Below are 22,898 nucleotides of genomic sequence, written 5' to 3' on the forward strand. Positions count from 1 at the left end.
CAGGCAAGGCAAGGCAGGGAGGGAGGGAGGCACAGAAAGCAAGCACTTTCCCTCCCTCCCTCCCTCCGGTGTGTGTATGAGTGCTGGTTCTGCCCGGCAGCCATGCTTCCCAATGGAACTCTGCTGCAGCCTTAGTTGCTAGGTCTTACTTTCAGGGGAGGCCTTATATTTGGCAATCCCCCAAACCCCTGCTAGGTCTTATTCTTTGGGGAGGTCTTATTTTCGGGGAAACACGGTATTTGGGTCTATTTTAAAAAAAATTCTTCATGTGTTTTTAGTTTTGCCTCTTGATTAGTAGGTATTAACATTTGTTTATATGTTAACCATTTCTCACTACGTGTTTCTCTTCTGTGGTTTGCTTCTATTGGAGTCACCAACACTTTTTCAATGAGCTTGTGGAGTTGTTGTTGTTGTGTTGTGTTGCTCAGATCCATCCTTTTAAAAGATTTCAGCAGGGATCCTATCGGGTCCACTGGTTTTGTTATTTTTAGTTGATTGATGGCTTTGCTGCCTTCCTCCAAACTAGGCAGTGCTGCAAGCTCATCCCTGGTTTGTTGTTGTGGGATTTGTGAGAGAACCTCTTTGTCCACATTGGAGCTGCAGTCAAGGAGGTTGTGGTAGTTCTCTTTCCAACGTAGTGCAATTGATTTTTTATCCTTCAGAAGTTTGGTTCCATCTGATTAACTTAGATGGTATATGTCATGGTTTGTTGGGCCATATATGACCTTTGTGGCGTTAAAGAATCCCCATACATAATGGACATCTGCGAAGTGTTGAATTTCTTGAGCCTTTTTTGTCCACTAGATGTTCTTGAGTTCTCTGGTCATTCTTTGGACCTCAGCTTTTGCACTGCTGTAGATCTTTTTCTTAGCAGCGCAGTTAGTGTCTCTTTGCCATATTTGGAAGGCTTTCCTTTCCTTATCAATTAACTGATCTCATTATCATTTTTATCAAACCAGTCTTGATGTTTCTTAGTTTGGTATCCAGTGATTTCTTCAAGGCTGTGATGATGGAGGTTATCAGTTTATTCCTCTGTTCCTCAACATTTTCAGGGTCTTCCATGGGTAGATAATTCTTGAGTGTAGTTTGGAGAAGGGCTCATTTAGATGGCACTTGAAGAGCTTGGATGTTCATTTTACACTTTATCTTTCTTCCTTGTAATCTGCATTTGGGGGCAATCTTGATGGCATGTTGCATTTGTCTAGTCTGGATGTGACTAAGGTGTGTACCACCATGGCCATATCAGGCTTTTCAAGGCATGGGCACAACTGGCAGTGTGAAGGTTGGGTCACAGGCTAGTGATGTAATTTTTTTTACAATTTTTCTTCTCAAATGAAGCAATTAGTAATTTTAGCAATTTTCTTCCTCCTGAAATAAGTTTTTGAAAGCTCCAGTTTTCAAAGACTATTTGTTATACAGTGCAAAATCCACAGATAGTTATTTTTTGTGGAAAAGTGAAGAAAATAATACTGCTTTGCTTTGGGGCTTATTCTGTTGCATGCAGTTGTTTTGTGTGCAAATAACAGCATCTTCTGTGCTGTAAATGATGTTGTGAATTTTGTGCAGACCAAATCCCCACAAGAGCAATTTTTGCATTGAAAATAATCTACCTATGCAAAAATATTCCCTTTTTGTGTCAAACATGTTGTTGTTTTCAATGTTAAACAACTATGGCACATTTACACATTATTCATACTATCCCCCAACATTGGAACCATCTGAATTGTTGGGAGGTTTCCAGAATGGAACAAGATACAACTGCTCTCATTGCTCTTTTGTGTCTTGTGACACAGTTGTCTCAGTGACATGGAATGGCAGTTACTGTCCCAACCATGACATCGATCCTAAAGCATTTCTTGACATTTAAGAAAGACACAATTTTATCTATTTTAAAATATTCTTTACAACCCAGTATCAAATTGAGCCTCCTATGGATAATGGATAATTATGGGAAGTCTAAAAGCAGGTTTTAAAAGTAACTAGGCTTTGAAAAAAATAGTTGTCTTCTGATGTTGTTTCTCAACAATTGGCAGATACACGAATTATGGTGTAGATATCTGACAAGTAGCAATGGACTTCCATGAATTTTTCTGATCGTATATTAAAGAAATTTCCCATTAAAACAACAAGATGTGTTAGTTTCTGTACTGAGGGACTTGAAATGCACAAACCTTGGAAATGCAATGAAGGAAGGCAAATGAAAGGTTAATTTTTATGATTATTCTGAAATATTGGTGTTATATATATATATATATATATATATATATATATATATATATATAATTTATATCCTGTTCTTTTCCCAACACAGGACCCAAGCTGGCTTATTAAAAATGATAACAAAGTACAACTAAAAATCTAGTACTACCAAAGTTAAATAAAAATTAAATAACAATTAACAAAGAACCAAAGACCTGCCTAAATAAAAAGATCTCTATCTCCTTGTAGAAAGAGGGCAGAAATGGGACCAACAGAGTCTCCCACAAGAAGGAATTCCATAACCTGGTCTTAAATCTAATTTGGATCTAAAGTTATAAGGCTTGAAAGGGCATAACCAGAACTTTGAAAAATGATGCCCTTCTGTAGAGCTGTCCTTAAAACTGAATTATGAGCTACAGCTATGAAAATTGGTGGCTGTCATGTTGAAGGGGTAATGAATCTGCCCCAGGTTTTAATTTGAATTTTATAGGAGCTTTCCAAGGGTCTGAACTCGTATTTAGTACAAAATGACATGGTAGCCACCAATTGCATTAGCATACTTTCCACTATAAATCTGTTCTAGTTGGGCCTTATCTTGAATCCTGGGTTTAGTTCTGGGCCCCTCATGTTAACAAGGGAATAGTCAAGATCATATTACTTTGTGAGTAGGGCAACAAGGATAATAAGAGATGTGGATAACAAAATATATGAGGAAAGGATGAAGGAGCAGTGCTTATTCAGCTTGATGAAGAGAAGACTATATGGTTACATGACTGCACACTGTAAATACTTCAAGGGCTTTCAGAGAGAGGTTGTAGCCTGTTCTCTGTTGCCCCAGAGTATTTGACCAGGTATAATGGTTTGAAGTTACAGCATAGTAGATTTTGTTACAGAATAGTAGTTTACAGAAATAAGCTGGACAGCTGCCTGCTGGGGATACTTTAGCTGGAGATCCTGCATTGAGCAGTGTAATTGCAAAATGGTCAATTATCAAAACAACATACAACAACTTGAAACACAGCAGTACCTATTCTCAGTTCTGTCTGTCACCCATGCAGTCATTTTAGGTGAGGACGTATGAGAAGATCTTCCATAGCTCTCATGCTATGGAACTTCCCTCTATAGCTAAGCTGATCTCTTTCTGCTGTCCTTCAGTAATCAGAGAAAATCCATGCCTAATAACTGGCTATTGCAGAAGATCTTTTAAAAGGCAGGATGCTTCTGAATTTCAGATGCTAATGGATATGAGTGGGAAAAGGTTTGCAAATTGGTGCTGCTCACTTTCTCTTGTTTCCCATAGCCATCTGGTTGACCACTGTGGAACAAATGTTGGACTAGATAGCCTCTAGCATGATTCAGCAAGTTTCTTGTTATGTTCTTAGAGAGATTCTCTAAGTGTTTCTTCTTGTTTGATGCACAGGAAGAATATTCTTCGATTCTTGGATGCAGAAAGAGACATCTCTGTGGTCAAGAGCAGCTTCAAGCCAGGAGATGTAATTCACTATGTGCTAGACAGACGCCGTACCCTAAACATTTCCCAAGATCTACACAGCCTCCTTCCTGAAGTTTCACCAATGAAGAACCGTCGCTTTAAGATGTGTGCCGTTGTAGGCAATTCTGGCATCCTCTTGGATAGTGGATGTGGAAAAGAGATTGACAGCCATGAGTTTGTTATAAGGTGAGGATTCATCTTCTGCTTGGCAGGTTGTCTTTTACTTCAGCAATAATGAACGCAAATGCCTTCACTCAGAATGATGGCTTGGAATTGCTTAGTGATATCTTTCACTATAGCACTATCTACATATTGAGAATGTGAAATTGCACTGCTGGAATATGCTGAGAGATTTGTAATATTAGTTTGTAGGATCCAAGTTGTACTTTATGCTGGCAAAATCATTCTTCCAGTGGTGAGTTGCCTTCACAAAATGAGAATGTTTTCATTTTCTTCTTCTCGCCTGTGGTCATAGCGGAAAATTACCACTTTTACTTATTATATATGCACTGTATGGGGTAAAGTTTACAGGCAATGAATTGGGAATTAACTCGATAGCTCCCATTACAGGAATTGGAAGTCACAAATCTAAACCCTCCCATGCTGCACTGAAAATGTAGTCCTACTGCATGTGTAAATGTATTTTCATATTTTAGTTTTAGTTTGCTTGTCCAGAACACAAAGCATTATTCATTGTCAAAGGTCAGAAGGAAAATTAAAAGGAGTGTGCAGGCACTGTTTAATAGGCTGTCATTGTCTGAATGCAAAGCAAGTTTTAGTTGAAAATACAGAACACTGGGTGTCATCCAGAACCGTTGCAGATAGTCTTGCCCTTGACTGTAGTAGAGTATGGCCATGTTTCTGTAAGTAGACATTCTTCAAGCCTATGCACATTAAATAATGGGATGAATGTGATCCTGCCAAAGCTCCTCAGCATTTTTATTTATTTCAATAAGATCTCAATTCTCCCGCTGAAGTCAGAGGGACAAAATCAAGGAATCGCAAAATGATCTATATTGTAGAATCTGATCATAGGATATAGAGCCTATATGGGGTATATGGATATGGAGCCCCTGGTGGTGCATTGGGTTAAACCCTTGTACTGGCAGGACTGATGGCTTGAAGGTTGGGTTGCTGACCTGAAGGTTTCCGGTTCGAATCCAACCCTGAGAGAGTGCGGATAAGTTCCCTCTATCAGCTCCAGCTCCATGTGGGAACATGAGAGAAGCCTCCCATAAGGATGTTAAAAACTTCAAAGACATCTGGGAATCCTCTGGGCATTGTCTTTGCAGATGCCAATTTTCTCACACCTGACCCACAAAAAAAATCCTAGATTATCTGCTGTGAACTTGATTATATGAGTCTACACTGTCAGATATTCAGGGGTAAGCAGATAATCTGGGATCAGATCCTGGGATATAGGGCAGAGTATATCCAGCCTTAGAGAACCTCTGCCCTGTAGTGTTAAGAATCCCATATTCTAGTTATCATTGAACTGTGAAATTCACAGCATAACCTTGGATCACCCACTCTTTGTCACTCAGTTGTGGCGGAGTTAAAATGGGGATGAGGGCAGCCATTTAAACAACCTTTAACTTGTTAGAGGAAAGGCAGAATATAAATATAATAAAGTTAGGTCTTGGAGCCCTTACACAGTTTAAATATTTTTATTACACTAACTTCTATGGCTCTATTACGTAGGATTCTGGGACTCACAGGTTGGTGAGGTTCTAGAGCTTATTAGCTGAGGGCTCTAAATATTGCACCAAGCTATAAAATCCAGGATTCCATTGGATGTACCCATGGCAATTAAAACTATGTGGAATGCTATATGAAGTGTGAACATGCTGAAATAAGGCTTTCATAGATTGTGCTATATAATTTCAATTATATTCACACTTACCTAGAAGCCAGTACTAATGGAACCAGTATAAAACTATTGCTGCTGCTTCAACACATTTTTTAAATCTGAAAATAATTCTGCACTCTTGTGATTTCTAGTAATGATGTAGTACTCATGATTATTCTGCAGCAAGGTTACCTGAACATGTTCTATATGATCCTCTGGTTCCATTAGAGGTCACTAGGGGTTCTGATTATGATTGGAAAAAGCCACACCTTTTTAGCTGTATATATAATAATTGTTATACAAGTTTCCCTGAAACCTGAGTATTTTACAAGTTCCTTCAGTGTAAAAATATTGAAAAAGGCGATACAGTGGGTCCTTTGTATTTGTTAGAATTTGTTTCCAGGACCCCCAGTAGATACCAAGCATCAATGGATGCTGAAATTCCATATCCAATTATATACAATGACATAATAAATTATGTCTCTTATGTGAAATGGCAAAATCAAGGTTTGCTTTTGGATTTTTTTAACAAGAATATTTTTAAGCCATCGATGTTGGAATCCATAGATGCAGAACCTGGGGTATCTGTGACATACACAAACATATGTAAGCAGAGCAAAACAACAACTTATTGGCAAATTCAATATTATTATCTAGAACATGCAAAATGTGAGTAGATCAATAGGTACCACTCCGGCGAGAAGGTAACGATGCTCCATGCAGTCATGCTGGCCACATGACCTTGGAGGTGTCTACGGACAATGCCGGCTCTTCGGCTTAGAAATGGAGATGATCACCAACCCCCAGAGTCAGACATGACTGGACTTAACGTCAGGGGAAACCTTTACCTTTATCTAGAATAAGTCCCAAGCAAATATTGAAACAGTTGGTCTATGAGTACTCAGAAAAGAATGATATGGTTACTAGGAGCTAGGATTTGCTTCTCAAAACAATTGATGCCAGACTTGGTGTACTTTTTTGAGGTGGTGGTGCTGAGTAAGAGTGAGATAGAAGGTTGATAGATCAGAGGTATTTTATTTTGATATCTGTAAGACTTTCAGTGAAATTCCCCCATGAGATTTTGTAGAAAAAGTGGCTAGACCTACTCTGGTTGTTAGCTGAATTTGTAGCAGATTGGAGGACCAAATCCAAAGAAATAGTCATCAGTGATCTGTCATATCATAAGTTTCAGTCCTGGACCCAGCAATGTCCAACTTCTTTATAGATTATTGGAAGAGCTGACTTGGGCTTTGCAGATGACACCAAATTGGGAGGGAAACCAATAACATAGCAGTCAGAATCTCTGCCATTTGGCAAACTGGTCCCAAACTACAAAATATATTTTAACAGTTCTAACATTTAACATTTTGACATCTGGTCTTGGAAGGTAGACAGGGTCAGCTTTGGATGTGAGGCTGCCGGTGAATACCAGATGCTGTAGGCTGTATTTCAGGGAAAGAAATCGGCAATGTCATCTCTGAGTATTCCTTACCTTAGGAAACCCTATGAACATGAAAAGCATATTCTGATATGTATCTGGATATCAACATCCATACCATGCTTCTTTCAGTGACATGTTTGTTTATATTCTGTAAGTCACATGTGACTTCACATGGATGAGGGAACAGATTGCTTTGATGGTGGTACACCCATGTTCTTTATCACCCCAAAGCTTCATTGGAAGCAATAATAACACTTTTGTCAAAAGCACAAAGAATTGTTTATGAGTGAAGCAAGCATTTCATTGAAATGCTTTGCAAACTATTTTGGCTCAGCCCCACTGTACTATTTTGGCTTAGACCTCCCTTCTCATGAATGCTGTTAATACTACCATTCAAATCTAATCTTCTAGCTTCTAATCTTCTATCTTCTAATCCATAATAAAAGCGAAAACCCGTATGTGTGTATGTGGCACGGGTGTCCGCTCACACAGACAGCCTCCGGCCTCCAAAAACAGGCTACACTTCTCACTCCGGAGAAACCAGCAAGTCACTCCTTTGCATTGGCATTGCGGTTACAGCGAGCACCATGAACATGTAGGCCAAACCCTGCCATTATCCTCCCCAAGCACTACAGCCCACCACCCAAGGAATGCTTTCATTTGGGGACCATTTCATCCTAGATTTTGCTTTTTCTTCCATCCCAGGGTTCTCCATTGCTATGAAATTTGCATGACCCTGCCTACTGCCCTTGCACCACAGGCAGGCATCCCAGGGTTCTCAATTTCTGCAGAGTTTCCATGACCCCGCCTACTGCCCTTTCCTTTAAAATCTGTCTGCATAACATACACAGCAGAACTGAGCTGCAGCTACATTTACTGGAGGAGTTTGGGGGATTGCCACCACATGGTGGAAGTTGTAGTTCACCCGCACCAAGTCAGACCACTGTGACTCCTACTGGGGAATGTAGAGGAGTTATAGTTCACCTACACCCAGAACACTATGAACCCAAACAATGATGGGTCTGGACTAAACTTGCCATGCATACCTGATATGCCTAGATTTCAAGACTGGGGGGTTTGGAGGGCAATCGGCCTGGACATTTGGAAGTCGTAGGTACTGGGATTTATAGTTCACCTGCAATGAATGACCACTCCAAACCCCACCGATGATGGACCAGGACCAAACTTGCCACACAGAGCCCCCATAACCAATAGAACATATTGGACATGTTTGGGGAAAAGGGAGTTATAGTTCACCTACATCCAGAGAAACAGTGATGCCCACCGACAATGGACCAGGACCACACTTCGCACAGAGAATCGTCATGACCAACTGAACATACTGCAGGTGTTTTTGGAAATGGGCCTTTATTTTGGGAGTTGTAGTTCACCTGCATCCAAACACCACTGAACCCAGCCAATGACGGATCTGGAGCAAACTTGGCACACAGACTGAATATTGCCTGTTGTGGATACTGACAGATTTTTTTAGGCAATTGTCCCGGGACTCTGGGAGTCATTCACCCTCATCCAGACAGTACTGCACTCAGGCGATGACCAGCCAACGACAGATCTGGACCACATTTACTACACAGGCCCCAAAATGGCCAACTTTTCATACTGGCAGGGTTTGGGGAGGATTAAGCCACGATTCTGGGAATTGTAGTTCACCCACTCCAAACAGAATACATAACATTGAAAGACAAATAATACCATTCTCAAATGACCCGGGCACTGCTGGGGCCCCAAGCTAGTGTTCTATATTTGTTTCCTTAACTGCATTTCTTTCTTTATCTGAAGAAAGTTACAGAGTTTTCAAATCAGAAGAATGAAAATCCCTTCCCCTGATTGCATGATTCATTCATTATGGATTAGTACAGGCATGGGCAAACTTGGGTCCTCCGGATTTTTTGGACTCCAACTCCCACAATCCATAACAGCCTACCGGTAGGCTGTTAGGAATTGTGGGAGTTGGAGTTCAAAACACCTGGAGAGTCCAAGTTTGCCCATGCCTGCACTAGCATGATAAAAATAGTACTGTCTTCTCTGTCTCTTCTTTGGAACAACATAGTTAAAATTCTGTTATTTAAACATTTCAGTTAAGTACCTGTGATGACTCATGGGCATTGTAGTCCCATTCCTAGTGCTGTTGTGACTGACGAAGAGGAGAACTTGGGTTTTCCTCCATTTCAGCCAGAAAGGGAACCATTTCAGCCAGAAATTGAGCCTTTGCACCTGCAGGAGGTTTGTTTTCCAGAAATCTCCCAAACAAGCCCGGGGTCGAGTTCTCCCCCTTTTTCGCGCCGTAATTACATTCTCCTGCAGAAGGGAGTGCAACAGGCTAATCGCAGGAGTTTGAGAATAGCAGCAAAGCATTCAGATGATTAAGCCTGTTCCCATGAGAAATTTTAGGGAGTCATACATCTGGACACAGAGATTGACTTTCGGTTCTGGTTCCCCAGAGAAGTGTTCTCTGGTGGGGAAAACAAGGCCTATTTAGGTTCCTTGCTCCCGGAGGGTTCTTGCGGAGTCAATTCGTCAGCAACCGGAGTAGTGTGTGTGGACAGCTACTCCGCTTCCAAGCCTTTGTTCCTGATTCAAGCCTTCGTTTTCCAGCCTTGTTCTTCCACGGATTTTGCCTTGCTTTCCAAGACCCAGCCTTGCCTTGTTTCCCGGATTTTGCCAAGTAAACACCATGGACCTTGTTCTTGTTTCTCGTTCCTTGCTGTCTTGTATTCAAGCCTTGTTTTTTCCGAGAGTCAAGTTATTTCCTAGCCTCGTTCAAGTTCTTGGACTAAAGGACCTTGTCATCTCCCCTCACTTTGCCTGGCAAAGTGAGTGTTTCGGATATTGGATTATAACTTTGGACCTTAATATTTCATATTGGACATTGTTTCTTTGGACTAACTTTGACCTTTCCTGAAAGGTCTAATTCTGGACTATTTTCTACACTTGTTTTTATTAACTTTATATACTCCTTCAATAAAGATATTAGATAGATTCTGGCCTCTGTGTATGGTTATTGGTGCCCTGCAGCCGGGTCGTGACAGTACCTTTCAGTTCATCAGGTCTCCCAAGTTGCTATATAATTAAATTAATTAAATAAAGTTCATTTTAAAAACATGTTAAATCCATTAAACACACACCAAAGACTAAATGGAATAATGAAGTTTTGGCTGTCACCTGATGGTGGTTTAACTGGGAGCCAGCCTGGTTTACTTTTTTTTTTTGGGGGGGGGGGGGGTTGGCCCCTTCTACACTTACTTAAAGCCCAGGAAGAAGTGGGTCAAAATATTTATTTATTTATTTACAGCATTTATAGTCCCAAAGGGGACTCAGGGCAGATCACATATGTGGCAAACATTCAATGCTATTATACACAGACAGGACAGACAACAGATAGAGATATATAAGCATTTCCCATCTTCGGCATCCTGAAGGTTGTGCTTGATTCTGGCCACAGGGGTGTGCTGTCACTCCATCCCCCATGTCCAAAAGCCCTGTTCAAAGATTTCCTCCTTTTTCGATGACTGGCATTTTTCTGATATTTCCTTTATGGTGGCATTAAAACACCTCTCTGCTTAAGCGGTACCTATTTATCTATTCTCAGCTGTTTTTGATCTGCTAATGGGTAGTGAGCTGAGCAGAAGGTCAGTCGCTAACCCGATCTGGGCTTTGAACTGCCAATCTTTTGATTGGTAAGACTTATTGCAGCTAGTGGTTAACCTGCTGTGCTAAAGACCAGCAAATAAAATAACACACTCCCTCCTGAGTTTCAGTCCCCACTCCTTCTCACAATCCTGAGCTTTTCACTCGGGTGAAGGTTGACCTGGAATGGTATCTATTCCCTCAAAAAAAACTTATCGGGGGGGGGGGGGGCGCTAGCAGAGCAGGCCCCTCTGTAGAGTCCTCCTGATGCTTACAAATAACGTGTCAGGAGGTGGGTGGGGGAAAATCCTGCCTCTCACCCCACCTCCAGACACATCATCTTCAAGCATCAGGAGGGACCTGCTAAGTTTTGGAGGAGGGGTCGGGGGCTGAGGGGACAGGGGGTTGCCCTTCCACTTCTTCAGGCTGCAGGTAAAAGTGAGACAGGTCCCACATTTTGGGCCTGTCTGGAAGGGCCCTTCCACAACTGTGGTGCTGCTACAAAGAAAACCCTATCTAGTATATTTAACAGTTTAGGTTCTTGAGTTTTTGAGCAGATGCTTGTGGGCCACTGCTGTTCTCAAATTCTGGACAGATTCATTCAAAAAGAGGGCATGTTTTTGAAATACTAGCCCCAGGTATTTTAGGGCTTTGTAGCTAAAACATATACAGTGAGCCCTTGGTATCTGCTTGGGTTTGTTTCTAGTATTCTCCTTGGATAACAAAATCCATGGATGCTCAAGTCTCATTACATGGTAAATTGGTATCCGTTATATAAAATGGCAAAATCAGGATTTGCTTTTGCAATTTTTTAAAAATATATATTTTCAAGTGATTGAATTCATGGTTGGCTGACTTTACAGTAAGAGAACCAAAAACGGTTATACATTCTATATATAAAGTTCTTGTAATTGAAAGATAGAATTACCATGACACATGCACTGTTAATCCATTTGACTCCTTTTAGAATGTATCATAAGTATAAGAGATTCCTAGGTTTATATCATCATAAGTCTTTTGAAGACTAGTCTTTTATTAGCACCACTATCTGCTTCTCTACTATCTGTTCTCATAACTTAGGCTTTACTCTGATGTTACTCTGTTTTGCTTTGGAATGTCCCAGTAGATATTCCTGTTTTACCCTTGACCCCACCAGATTCTAGGATTCCATCTATTGGAATTGTTCATTATGATGAGTAGTTGCATACAGGAGTCATTTTAAAAAGTTGTATTTGGTAGAATCATAAAATAATGGAGTTGTGAGAGATCACATGGACCATCTAGTCCAGGCCCCTGCCATGCAGGAAAAGCACAATCAAAGCACTCCTGACAGATGGCCATCCAGGCTCTGTTTAAAAGCCTCTAAGGAAGGAGCTTCCACCACACTCTGAAGCAGGGAGTTCCATTGCTGAACAGGTCTTACAATCAGGAAGTTCTTCCTAATGTTCAGGTAAAATCTCCTTTCCTGTAATTTGAACCCATTTTGCTCCGAGTCCTAGTTTCCAGGGCAGCAGAAAACAAGCCTGCTCCCTCTTCCTTTCACATATTTATACATGGCTCATGTCTCCTCTCAAACTTCTATTCTTCAGGCCAAACATACCCAGCTCTTTAAGGTGCTCCTTATAGGTCATAGTCTTCAGAACTTTGATCATTTTAGTTGCCCTCCTCTGGACTGGACACCTTCCAGCTTGTCAATATCTCTTTTAAACTGTGGTGTCCAGAATTGGACACAGTATTCCAGGTAAAGACTAACCAAAGCAGAATAGAGAGGCACCATGACTTCCCTCGATCTAGACACCCCTTTTGATGCAGCCCAAAATCCCATTGGCTTTTTTCGCTGCTACATCACATTGGTGGCTCATGTTCAACTTGTTGTCCACAAAGACTCCAAGCTCTTTCTCACGTGAACTGTTTTTGAACCAGGCAGTGTCCATCCTGTATCTTTGCATTTCATTTTTTTCTGCCTAAGTGTAGTATCTTACATTTGTCCTTGTTGAAATTCATTTTGTTAATTCTGGCCCATCTCTCTAATCTGTTAAAGTCATTTTGAATTCTAAGCCTGTCTTCTGGAGTATTAGCTATCCCTCCTAATTTTGTGTCATTTGCAGACTTGATAAGCATGCCCTCTAAACCGTCATCCAAGCCATTAATAAAGATGTAGAACAGTACTGGGCCCAGGACCAATCCTTGCAGCACTCCACTAGTTACTTCTTTTCAGGATGAAGTGGAACCATTGGTGAGCACTCTTTGGGTTCAGTCACTTGTTTATTATTATTATTTTTTATTTACAACATTTTTATCCCGCCTTTCTCATCCGAGGGGACTCAAGGCGGCTTACAACAACTGGCAAAATTCAATGCCCAAATACAATCAATAAAAATCAACAACACATCTAAAACAATTAACAGTAATTAATAAAAACACATTATACAAGCTTAAAATATATAGCTATTCAATTCCATTCTTCCAAGAGCCTTTTACGTAAGCCTTAGTGCAGATCATGTCAAATGTAATGCAGGATAAAAAAAACTAACTAGTAATGTAATTTAATTATGTATTCCACATTTCTCCCAATATGAGATTGAAGCTTACAGTAAAGGTTAACAAAGTTAACCCCATATAAAGTAAAGAATTTTAAAAAGAAGCAATCAAACACTAAGGTTACAGGCAGCATTCAATTGATGGCAGTAACAAAAGCAAAATCACAATACACAGAACACCTCTTATTATAATCAAACAGTGTTTCCTTAGACTACAGGGATAATACAGTTCCCCAGGAATGGAACTGATGAATTTGGGATGGAACACAGTAAAATATATTATGGACTTTGCTCAGCAGATGCGTAACCTGTTACAGATCCATTTAATAGTAGCATTGCCTAGCCAACATTTGACTAGTTTGTTTGCAAGAAGGTCATGGGGTAATCAGCTTTGCAAATGCTGTCAATTAGTGTTTTTTCTTAGTGTCTTAGTTAAGTTTGCTAAAATTGACAATTGTCAAATGTTAGTAGTCAAATTCCACTCAATGCAATAATGAATCACCAGAGCAAAGATAATGTATAGTATGAAATATCCATACATATTCCATGTCGGGTATTTGAAATTACCAGTTTAAGCATTTATTAAATGCTATGAAATAAACTGGATTTTCAGTTTGGGAGGGAGGTTGTTTGTTTTAGTCTAGACAAGATAAGTATAGCACAAAATATCTTCAGGTTGTCTTGTTCCTAGAGACTTTTTTTGAAAGGAGCATCCCATAATATATAAGAAAAAAATGAATGAGTGTCTCTTCTTCTAACATTGACATGGTCTCGCCTAAGTCAATCCTCGATATGCTTTCGAATGAACATAATGTCAAAAATGACTGGATAGTTATTCTGAAATATTTAGTATGTAGATCAGATGGGTCAGAAGCTTACCCAACCCTCTTGATTAAATACAAGAGAAAAGCTAGGAGTTTTGCACTCCTCATCAAAAGCTAGACACTTTCAAGAACTGGACATAAAATGAGAGGTAGCAATTGAAGTTTTATTCATTTGATTAAAGCCTTCTTGCTCAGCTAAGCCCCAAGTAAGCTTTTGACTTTCTATTGCTCTTTTGGCTTGAAAATGGAATGGATTCAGAAGTATGCAAATTTTTATAAAGGAGAAAGGAATGAAAGAACAAAAATACAAAGTATGTCATACATGAAGCCAGAAGAACTTTTTGCAAGTTCAGTTTCAGTGTATTGTCTGTTTTTGCTTATAATATTTATTAAAACACTTCTTTCTTATTGTGTGCCTTTAAGTCATTTCCAACTTTTATCAGCCTTAAGGCAAAAACTATAATGGGATTTTCTTGGCACAATTTGTTCAGATGATATTTGATTTTGCCTTCCTCCAAGGCTGAGAGAGAGTGACTTGCCAAGATCACTCAGTAGGTTTCCAGGGCTGAGCAGGGATTCAAACTGGTCCTCAGAGTTATTGTGATTATATTTATTTGTACTCTAATTTTTTATTGAGGGAGTTTCCACCACACTCCGAGGCAGAGAGGTCCACTGCTGAACAGCTCTTACAGTCATGAAGTTCTTCCTAATGTTCAGGTGGATTCTCCTTTCCTGTAATTTGAAGCCATTTCTCTGAGTCCTAGTTTCCAGGGCAGCAGAAAACAAACCTGTTCCCTCTTCCTTTCACATATTTATACATGGCTCATGTCTTCTCTCAAGCTGTGGGCTAAGCATACCCAATTCTTTTTTTACCTTCCTCATAGGGCATGGTCTTCAGTTGCCCTCTCTGGACACGTTTCATCTTGTCAATATCTCTTTTGAATGGTGGTGCCCAGAATTGGACACAGTTTTCCAGGTGAGGTCTAACCAAAATGGAATACAAAGGCACAATGACTTCCCTTGATGTAGACACTATACTTCTTTTGATGCAACCCTAAACCCCATTGACATTTTAAGCTGCTGCAGCACACTGTTGGCTCATGTTCAACTTGTTGTCCATGAAGACTCCAAGATCTTTACAATTGTATTATGTATTATGTAAAGTGGAAGCAACAAGGCACTGGTCCCTTGACAGATTAGCCTGGTATAAATCTCCCCTTTGAGCAGCCCTGGGTTCAGAACTTATGTGCATACAGGCAGTCCCTGAGTTACAAACATCCAACTTACAAATGACTCAAAGTTACAAACAGGTGAGACAACAAGAAGTGAGAGAAATCTAGCCCTAGGAAGGGAAATTCACCCCTGAAAAGTGTTATCATGGGGAAAAGATATCTCTACTGAAGCATTATCACCAATTCCACAACAAGCCATCTTTTTCAAAATCTAATTATCACAGAGACAGAAAGTTAGTGAAATCTTCTGTACAGGGGCACAGACAGCAAAACAAACACCACAAGGGTCTTAACCCTTCCCTATGCTGTTCAAAGCAAATTCGACTTAATAGCTAACCTACATAGTCTATCTTGTTCGTAACTTAGAGACTGCCTGTATCTAGGACCATTATTCAAACACCTTGGGACAGCATCTGCTCTGATGATAGACTATCATGTTTTGATCTCTCCTCCTCCATGCTGGTCATGTGAACACCCTGTTCTGACATCTGTAGAGACATCTGTGATGAACAAGTGCTGAAAAGGACCTTCATGTTTGGCTAGTAGGTGGTGACAATGACAACACCCATTCTTTTCCCTATGCTAATTGACCAAATTGGGCCTGATCCCACTGCCATGGGAAATTCCAAAATTTTGAGTAAACTCCGGAGTATACTCTGACTTTGCCAAAAGTGGGACAAAGTTGATTCAAAGCTTTTTTAAAAACCCCACCCACAATTCTTACTAGGAACTGAGTGCATCATGGAGAGATCCAGTGATCCATTCATAGGAAGTACAGAGAATTGGACCAGCATACACGAGTCATACATGTCGGCAAAGTAAACCCAATGGGCTTACTTTATTGGCAGTACATCATCCCAATAAGATATCCTTGAACAACAAGTTGTGGAGACTGAGTGAAAACCCCTATGTAATAGTGAAGAGCATTAAATATGTTCTATCCACATCTAATGTTAATGGAAGAAAAATTGTATGATAAAAGGTACGTATATGGATCTTACTGTTAGCTGCCTTGAATCCCCATCAGGGAGAAAATGGGGGTATAAATAAATAAATACTTTAATATAATTTCAAGCAAGTAGTTACTCCCTGAGGGAAGCCATCTCAGGACAAGAGGATCTCCTGGAAAATATTTCTTAATGTCTGCTATTCCAGCTCCTGAAAAATGTTCAGGGGTTCACCTTCTCCCTGTCTCTCTCCTTTTTTCAGGCTCTGTAAAATCATGGCTAGAACTAGAGCGCAGTAGAAAGGAGGAGTCAGCAAAGGGAATTACTGAGTCGCTTGAATCGTCATTGCCTCAGTCCTAAAATATGGTGCCACGTGCTTGCTGTTTTGTGACTTTCTCTGTCTTGTTAACTCTCCTAGTGCTTTCCCATTCTACCCTATCACCTGAAGCTGTAGTACAATTTCTAGAGTGCATGTAAATGGCACTGTTGTTAGGACAAAAGCATGGTAGAAATGAATTTCTTCTTCAGATCTGCTTAGATACTCTTTGAGTTCTTGAATTCAATCTTGTCTCTTTCTGAACTTTTTCCTCTTCCTCTTCATTCTCCTGCAATCTCTACCTATGCTCATCTCCTTTTTCAATCTTCTCTTTTTGTGTTCTTTCTCTCTACCTTACAACTCCCAGATAAACATCTTCTCACTCTTCTCTCTCCCTGCCTTTGTTAATCTTCTCCTTTTATAACTCTGTTGTATTTACCAGATTCCTCCTTTCCTAATTCCCCTTCCTCTCATTCATCCTTTTTGTCTTCCTTCCTTCCTTATTTGCTTGGCTACATTAGTTTTCCTTCTCCTTTCTCATATTTTTTTCTCTCATCCTTTTTCTCCTTCAACAACTACATTTAACTATACTCACTAATATCATTCTCCTTTCTTTCTGTCTTTCTACCGTAGTTCTTTAAGTTTGAAAGAAAGACTTTGCAGTCAGGGGCATTTCCACACTACTCAAGTGAAACACTATGATTTCACTATGATTTTGATTACCATGGCAACATCCTATAAAAACGTTGAAGTTTATATTTTGTCTTTTAGTTTTCCTAGTGTTTTATAGCAATTCAGATTGCTAGTCAAACACAAAAGCCCCAGAAATTTTTTTCTTTATTATTTGATGTTTATCTAGTTTTCATGTACCACACATGTGGTAATTTGCTTTCCAGGGTTGTTAAGGAGCATAATTTGCTAGAGGTCTCATGAACACAACCAAAACACAACCAAAAAAAAGTAATTGTTGAATAGTGAATCCCATAGATTCAATGGGACCACTCACAAAAAATTAGAAGTCAGACCACTAACATTATTTGTGGAGTTAAACTTTTCATGATGTATCAGTAAATTAGGTTGCATGTGAGTTTGAAGAACTTGGTTGTATGCACATCACCAGTAGGCAGAAAACCCTCCAAGATACCTTTAGTAGCAACCATAAAATAATTATTCCAAGTTCTCCTTCAGAATTTCGTACAGGAATTTTGAAAGCAATAGTATTGGTAAAGATCTGTAAGTATGAATGCCATTGTTTTCTGCAGTGTTATTTTGACTCCTTGCTATTAAAATGGAAAACTAACCTTTTGAATCTGTCATGGAAAAGGTCATTGAGGTCTCTAAAGGCTCTTTATCTACAAAAAAGTGAAGACAGAATTTACAATAAAAGAAATCAAATGTATGATCAAATTGTTGGCACTATGTATGGAAAGGGATCTTGTGGACTGACATTTTCTACAAAAGACCAGTTTTCCCCAATCTGGTGCCATACAGACATGCTAAACTAGAGTACCCATTATATATGCTCAAGGTTCAGAAAAGAATAGTGCAGTTAAACAATGTATTTTTTGAATATATTAGAATTATCTTTCCTTATCCCCTGCCTTTGGATAGCCGTGTGTATTTTCTCACTTATTTCTCTATGTGGCAAGCCAGCTCTGCTACATTTGGGTCCCATCCTGCTCATGCCTCAGGGAATCCCTGGCCATTTCCTCCAAAGTCTTGACCTGACAGTACAGACTCTTTGAGATGAATGACAGCCACTAGAAATTTAACTTTGACCTGGTTCAATTTGCTCTTCACATAGCGTGAACAATTTTTACTGCTCCAGGCGGTTTTTTAAATCTTGCCTGGAGGCCATGATAGGTGAAGCTTTCAGTCACAGGAGCCTAGAGAGCTTGATGGTGAGCTTTTTACACATGGGTGAAAATAGCTACCCTGCTTTCTCTCTCCCCCTGAAATTTACATATATATTCCTTTTGCTTATTTTTTCATGACCTTACCAACTCCTGGCTCGATATGCACTTTCTTCAAAGGAATCAGTCTGAGAGCTATGTTTAAACATCATTCATGCACCTAGGAACTGAGAATGTGAGTTCTTTCTTAATTTCTCCCTTTTCCTTTTTTTATTAGGCCAATTAATTTTATCATGCCACTTTTGCAGTATTAGCAAAGAAACCCAATCTCAAGGGGCATAAATAAGAAAGTTAAAGAGAGTAAAATCGCTCTCCTATGGTAACCCACATTTGTTTCTATGCAGAATGAGCAACATTGTGTCCCTAGCTTACATATAACCTGCTTGGAAAAGTATGACTTTTCAAATGTAATTTTAATTACACAAAAAGAAAAACCTTTAAAAATTAAAGTACATTGATTTAGCTACATTTTATATTGATTTTCGTCACTGATCACTGATTTTTATTTGAACATAAACACCTGCTCCAGTGCTCCCAGAAGTCACACAAGCTGACTGGTTGCTTGCTTAATTTTTCTTAATTTTACCATCTTGTTTGGAAACAAGATTATTAGATAATAGACTTGTGCACAGATTCATTTTGGCTTTTTGCCTTCGGCTTGTTCAGACGCCTGTAATGGCAAGGGGTCTGCCGCTATTTTTTTAAAAAACCAAATGGACCACATGACTTCCAGTTGCAGTTCCTTCTGCTCTATTTGGGAGTACGTGGTGCACAGAGAGGCTGTTGTGTACTTGCATGGAGTTTCCCTGTGTAAGCCCTGCCTGTTGGGCCAATCAGAATAGAAGACAACTTGTGTCTATTTAATGGGGCAATCCCTCCATTGCTCATTTAGGTTCTGTCTAAAAAATCATTTTGATTTTCCTTGATTTTCCGGATTCTTTATTTAGTGAGACTGGGAGTTGGAAAATGTGGGTGGGTGGGTGTGCAGCATTTGGGGACTTGTAGGTGGGTGTGTCTTCCTTTTAGGATGGTTCTGAACTTTGAGTCACCCTTTAGCCTCTACTAAAGCCTTTAGCTTCTTCTCTTATCTTTCCTCCCTCCTCTCTTTCAGAAAGTAGTACTTTTAAAAGATTATTGTTATTAATAATTATAGGAATTCCAGCAAACAGCAAAGCCTCATTCTCAGAAAAGCTACCAGCCTACCTACCTAAGCTTACCACCAATACCTAATAATTTCTCTCCTTTGCAATCTCATCTCATCTCTCTATTTATATTTCTCTCTATGCTCTCTGCCTTCTTAATTTTATTTAATTTGGCTGTTGCTGTCTAATAATAATAATAATAAAATGGAGTGGGCTTCTGTGGAAGCTTTGCCAAGAAGCCAACAGAACCAATTTTCTATCTCTAACTCCAACCTCCATCATCCCATAGAAGACTATGATTATTATAATTATTTGTACTAGTATTCATAAGAATTGTACCAGCAAAACACCACCAACCCAAGATCCACCAGCCTTCCTCTAACAATAGTAACAATCCTATCCTTTGCAATCTTTCTGCCTTCTTAAATGTTTTTTTCCCCAGTGGATCATACAGGAGTGTTTTTCTAATAAGGGAACATGCTGCTTGCTTGGTGGGCTGTTGGCCTCTTCCAATATGTTGTGAGAAGAAGAAATGCAAAAGCTTTGGAAGAAGTTGCTGTTTTTTTTTTTAATTACTAAAGAAAGTGTAATAGTGGGCTGTGTTGTGTGGAAGTGCATCTTTGACATTTGGCGGGAAGGAATGGTGTCCTGCTGCGGCTCCTGGAGAAGTTACAGGATGGGGCCAGTGGGGGATACCTTTTCGGAAATTTTTAAAGGAGATTTTATTTCTAGAAAGAAAGCAAATTCCTGAAAATCAGGGAATGACCCAAACGTTATGAAACTTGGTGGGCCAGCAGTGGTAGATGTGTCCTCCAGATGTGGCCATTTTCATCCCAGTACCCCTAAACATAATAGGAAGGGGAGCCCATGAAGCCCCTCTATTGCCACCAATGGGCTGGATCAAGCCACATTTTCTGGCTGTGGACTACATTTTAAATGGTCTGTTTCAAACTTAGGACATGCAGTTTCCTGCATTTTCACCTTCTGATAGATGCATGAAAATGTTCAATTTACATTTGAGGCTTAACCCTTTTATTCTTAAACCTGTCAGCAAAAGTGGAATGAAGTAGGAAAACTTGCCACTTAGATGGCATCAGGATTGTAAAACCCACAGAGCTCTTGATTAGAGCCACCATAAATTCTCTGTTTGATGAAAATCAGAACTTCTGTGAAACAAAGTTATCACTTCTGCAAAGTTTTCTGTGTCTTTCCAACTTAGTTTTTCATTTTTTTGCCACAAAAAAGGAAATGGGTTTTTTTTGCAGTTACCAACATTACATGCAAATATTTTTTGTAGATTAAAAAAAGTTCTATTTCTTCTTCAGAACACTTCCAGTCCTTCTTGCCAGGATATAATCAATCAGTAGGTGAAAGATAATGCCTCCATGATGACATGATGGCAAAAGTCTTAGACAGCAATGACTCCCAAAGTGACCCATTTAAGGTGGAATCAGGTGTCAAACAGGGATGTGTTATTGCCCCAACCTTATTTTCATCTTCATCGCTATGATACTTCATCTTGTTGATGGGAAGCTTCTCACCAGAGTGGAAATCACCTATCGGACAGATAGCAAGCTATTTGACCAGCAGACTGAAAACCAAAATCAAGGTTACAACATCTGTTATAGAAATCCAATATACTGATGACAGCGTAGTCTGTGCTCATTCAGAAGAAGATCTATAAGCTCTCTAAACATCTTTGCAAAATCATACGAGAAGCTCGGCCTCTCATTGAACATTGAGAAAAACAAAGTGCTCTTCCAGCAGGCATCATCCAATCCCTCTGCAATGCCAGGAATACAGCTTAATGGTGTAACATTAGAAAATGTTGACCATTTCTGCTACTTTGGCAGCCACCTCTCCACAAAAGTCAACATTGACGCTGAAATACAACATCGCCTGAATTCTGAGAGTGCAGCATTTCTCTGAATGAAGCAGAGAATCTTTGAGGATCGGGACATCCATAGGGATACCAAGGTGTTTGTTGTCTCCCCAAACCCTGCTATACGCCTGTGAAACATGGACTGTCTACAGATGTCACACTCAACTCCTGGAAAGATTCCATCAGTGTTGCCTCCGAAAAATCCCACAAATCCCTTGGAAAGACAGACGGACAAAAGCCAGTATGCTGGAAGAAGCAAAGACCACTAGCATTGAAGCGATGCTCCTATGCCATCAATTCCGCTGGACTGGCCATGTTGTCCAAATGCCTGATCACTGTCTCCCAAAGCAGTTACTATTCTTCCAACTCAAGAATGGGAAACACAATGTTGGTGGACGGGAAAAGAAATTTAAAGATGGGCTCAAAGCCAACCTTAAACATTGTGGCATAGACACTGAGAACTGGGAAGCCCTGGCCCTTGAGCACTCTAATTGGAGGTCAGATATTACCAACAGTGCTGCAGAATTCGAAGAGGCATGAATAGAGGGCTTAAAGGAGAAATGTGCCAAAAGGAAGCATGTCAAGCCAACCCTGACTGGAATTGCCTTCCATCTGGAAACTTATGTCTTCACTGTGGAAGAACATGCGGGTCAAGAATAGGTCTCCACAGCCACCCACGCATCCACCGCCAAGACACTACACCTGGAGGACCATCATCCTCAAACTCCAGACTTTCATATTCACTTAATCTCACCTACAATCAAGTAGTGATTGTATTATGTATTGATATGTATTAAGTATGGCCTCTACATGTGTACTGTAATTTTACAAATCTGAATCCCAACTGTCTTTTGTAATTATCTATTTACTGTGTACTGCTTTTTCTTTATCCAGCAGATAAAATTTGAAACTATATAAGTTGATAGATTTGGTAGACTCATTTGTTCTCTATCATCTTTAGGTGATGACAAATTAATCTTTTGTTGTAAAAAATAAAGATATACAGTATGAAAAACAGCTAAATCTTGTGAGTCTAGGGGCTTCTTTACACCAATTACAAAATCCACAGTGGCCCAGAAATCACTCCTGTATATCTACATAACAACCAGGCATTTCCAGTTCTCAGCACCAAATAAACCACATTGAACCACTTTAACCTCTGTTTATCCTGTGTTATGAACTGGAGAGTTCCTGGGTGCTGGAAAGTTGGGGAATGCCCTGCACTTTGTGTAGAGTGTGGATAGCATGTCCAATGTGGATTGGTCTACTCTTTATACAAACCTCCATCACCATCTCTTTCCCCCTGTGCACATTCCTGTGGTCCCTCTTCTGTCACTTCTGCTAATGTCAGCATGGGGAATGCACAGCAGCCAGTTCTCACAGGACTCTCAGCCATCTGGCAGAGGCAATGACAAGGAGGTTAAAGTGACAGTCCAGCCAGGCTGAATTGACTTTGGCCCTGCTGGAGCACAC

General features: G+C 39.9%; 1 protein-coding gene across 1 annotated transcript in view; it reads left to right on the plus strand.

The window, feature by feature from the left end:
- The window catches only part of st8sia4 (ST8 alpha-N-acetyl-neuraminide alpha-2,8-sialyltransferase 4), a 129,695-nt gene that overhangs the window by 31,692 nt on the left and 75,105 nt on the right, over window positions 1–22,898 (plus strand). Inside the window, exon 3 of the mRNA XM_016994827.2 lies at window positions 3,620–3,877. Coding sequence (XP_016850316.1) covers window positions 3,620–3,877 — 258 coding nt within the window. The remainder of the gene's footprint in view (window positions 1–3,619; window positions 3,878–22,898) is intronic.

This window comes from Anolis carolinensis, chromosome 2 (genome assembly GCF_035594765.1).
Source record: "Anolis carolinensis isolate JA03-04 chromosome 2, rAnoCar3.1.pri, whole genome shotgun sequence".
Classification (NCBI taxonomy): Eukaryota; Metazoa; Chordata; class Lepidosauria; order Squamata; family Dactyloidae; genus Anolis; species Anolis carolinensis.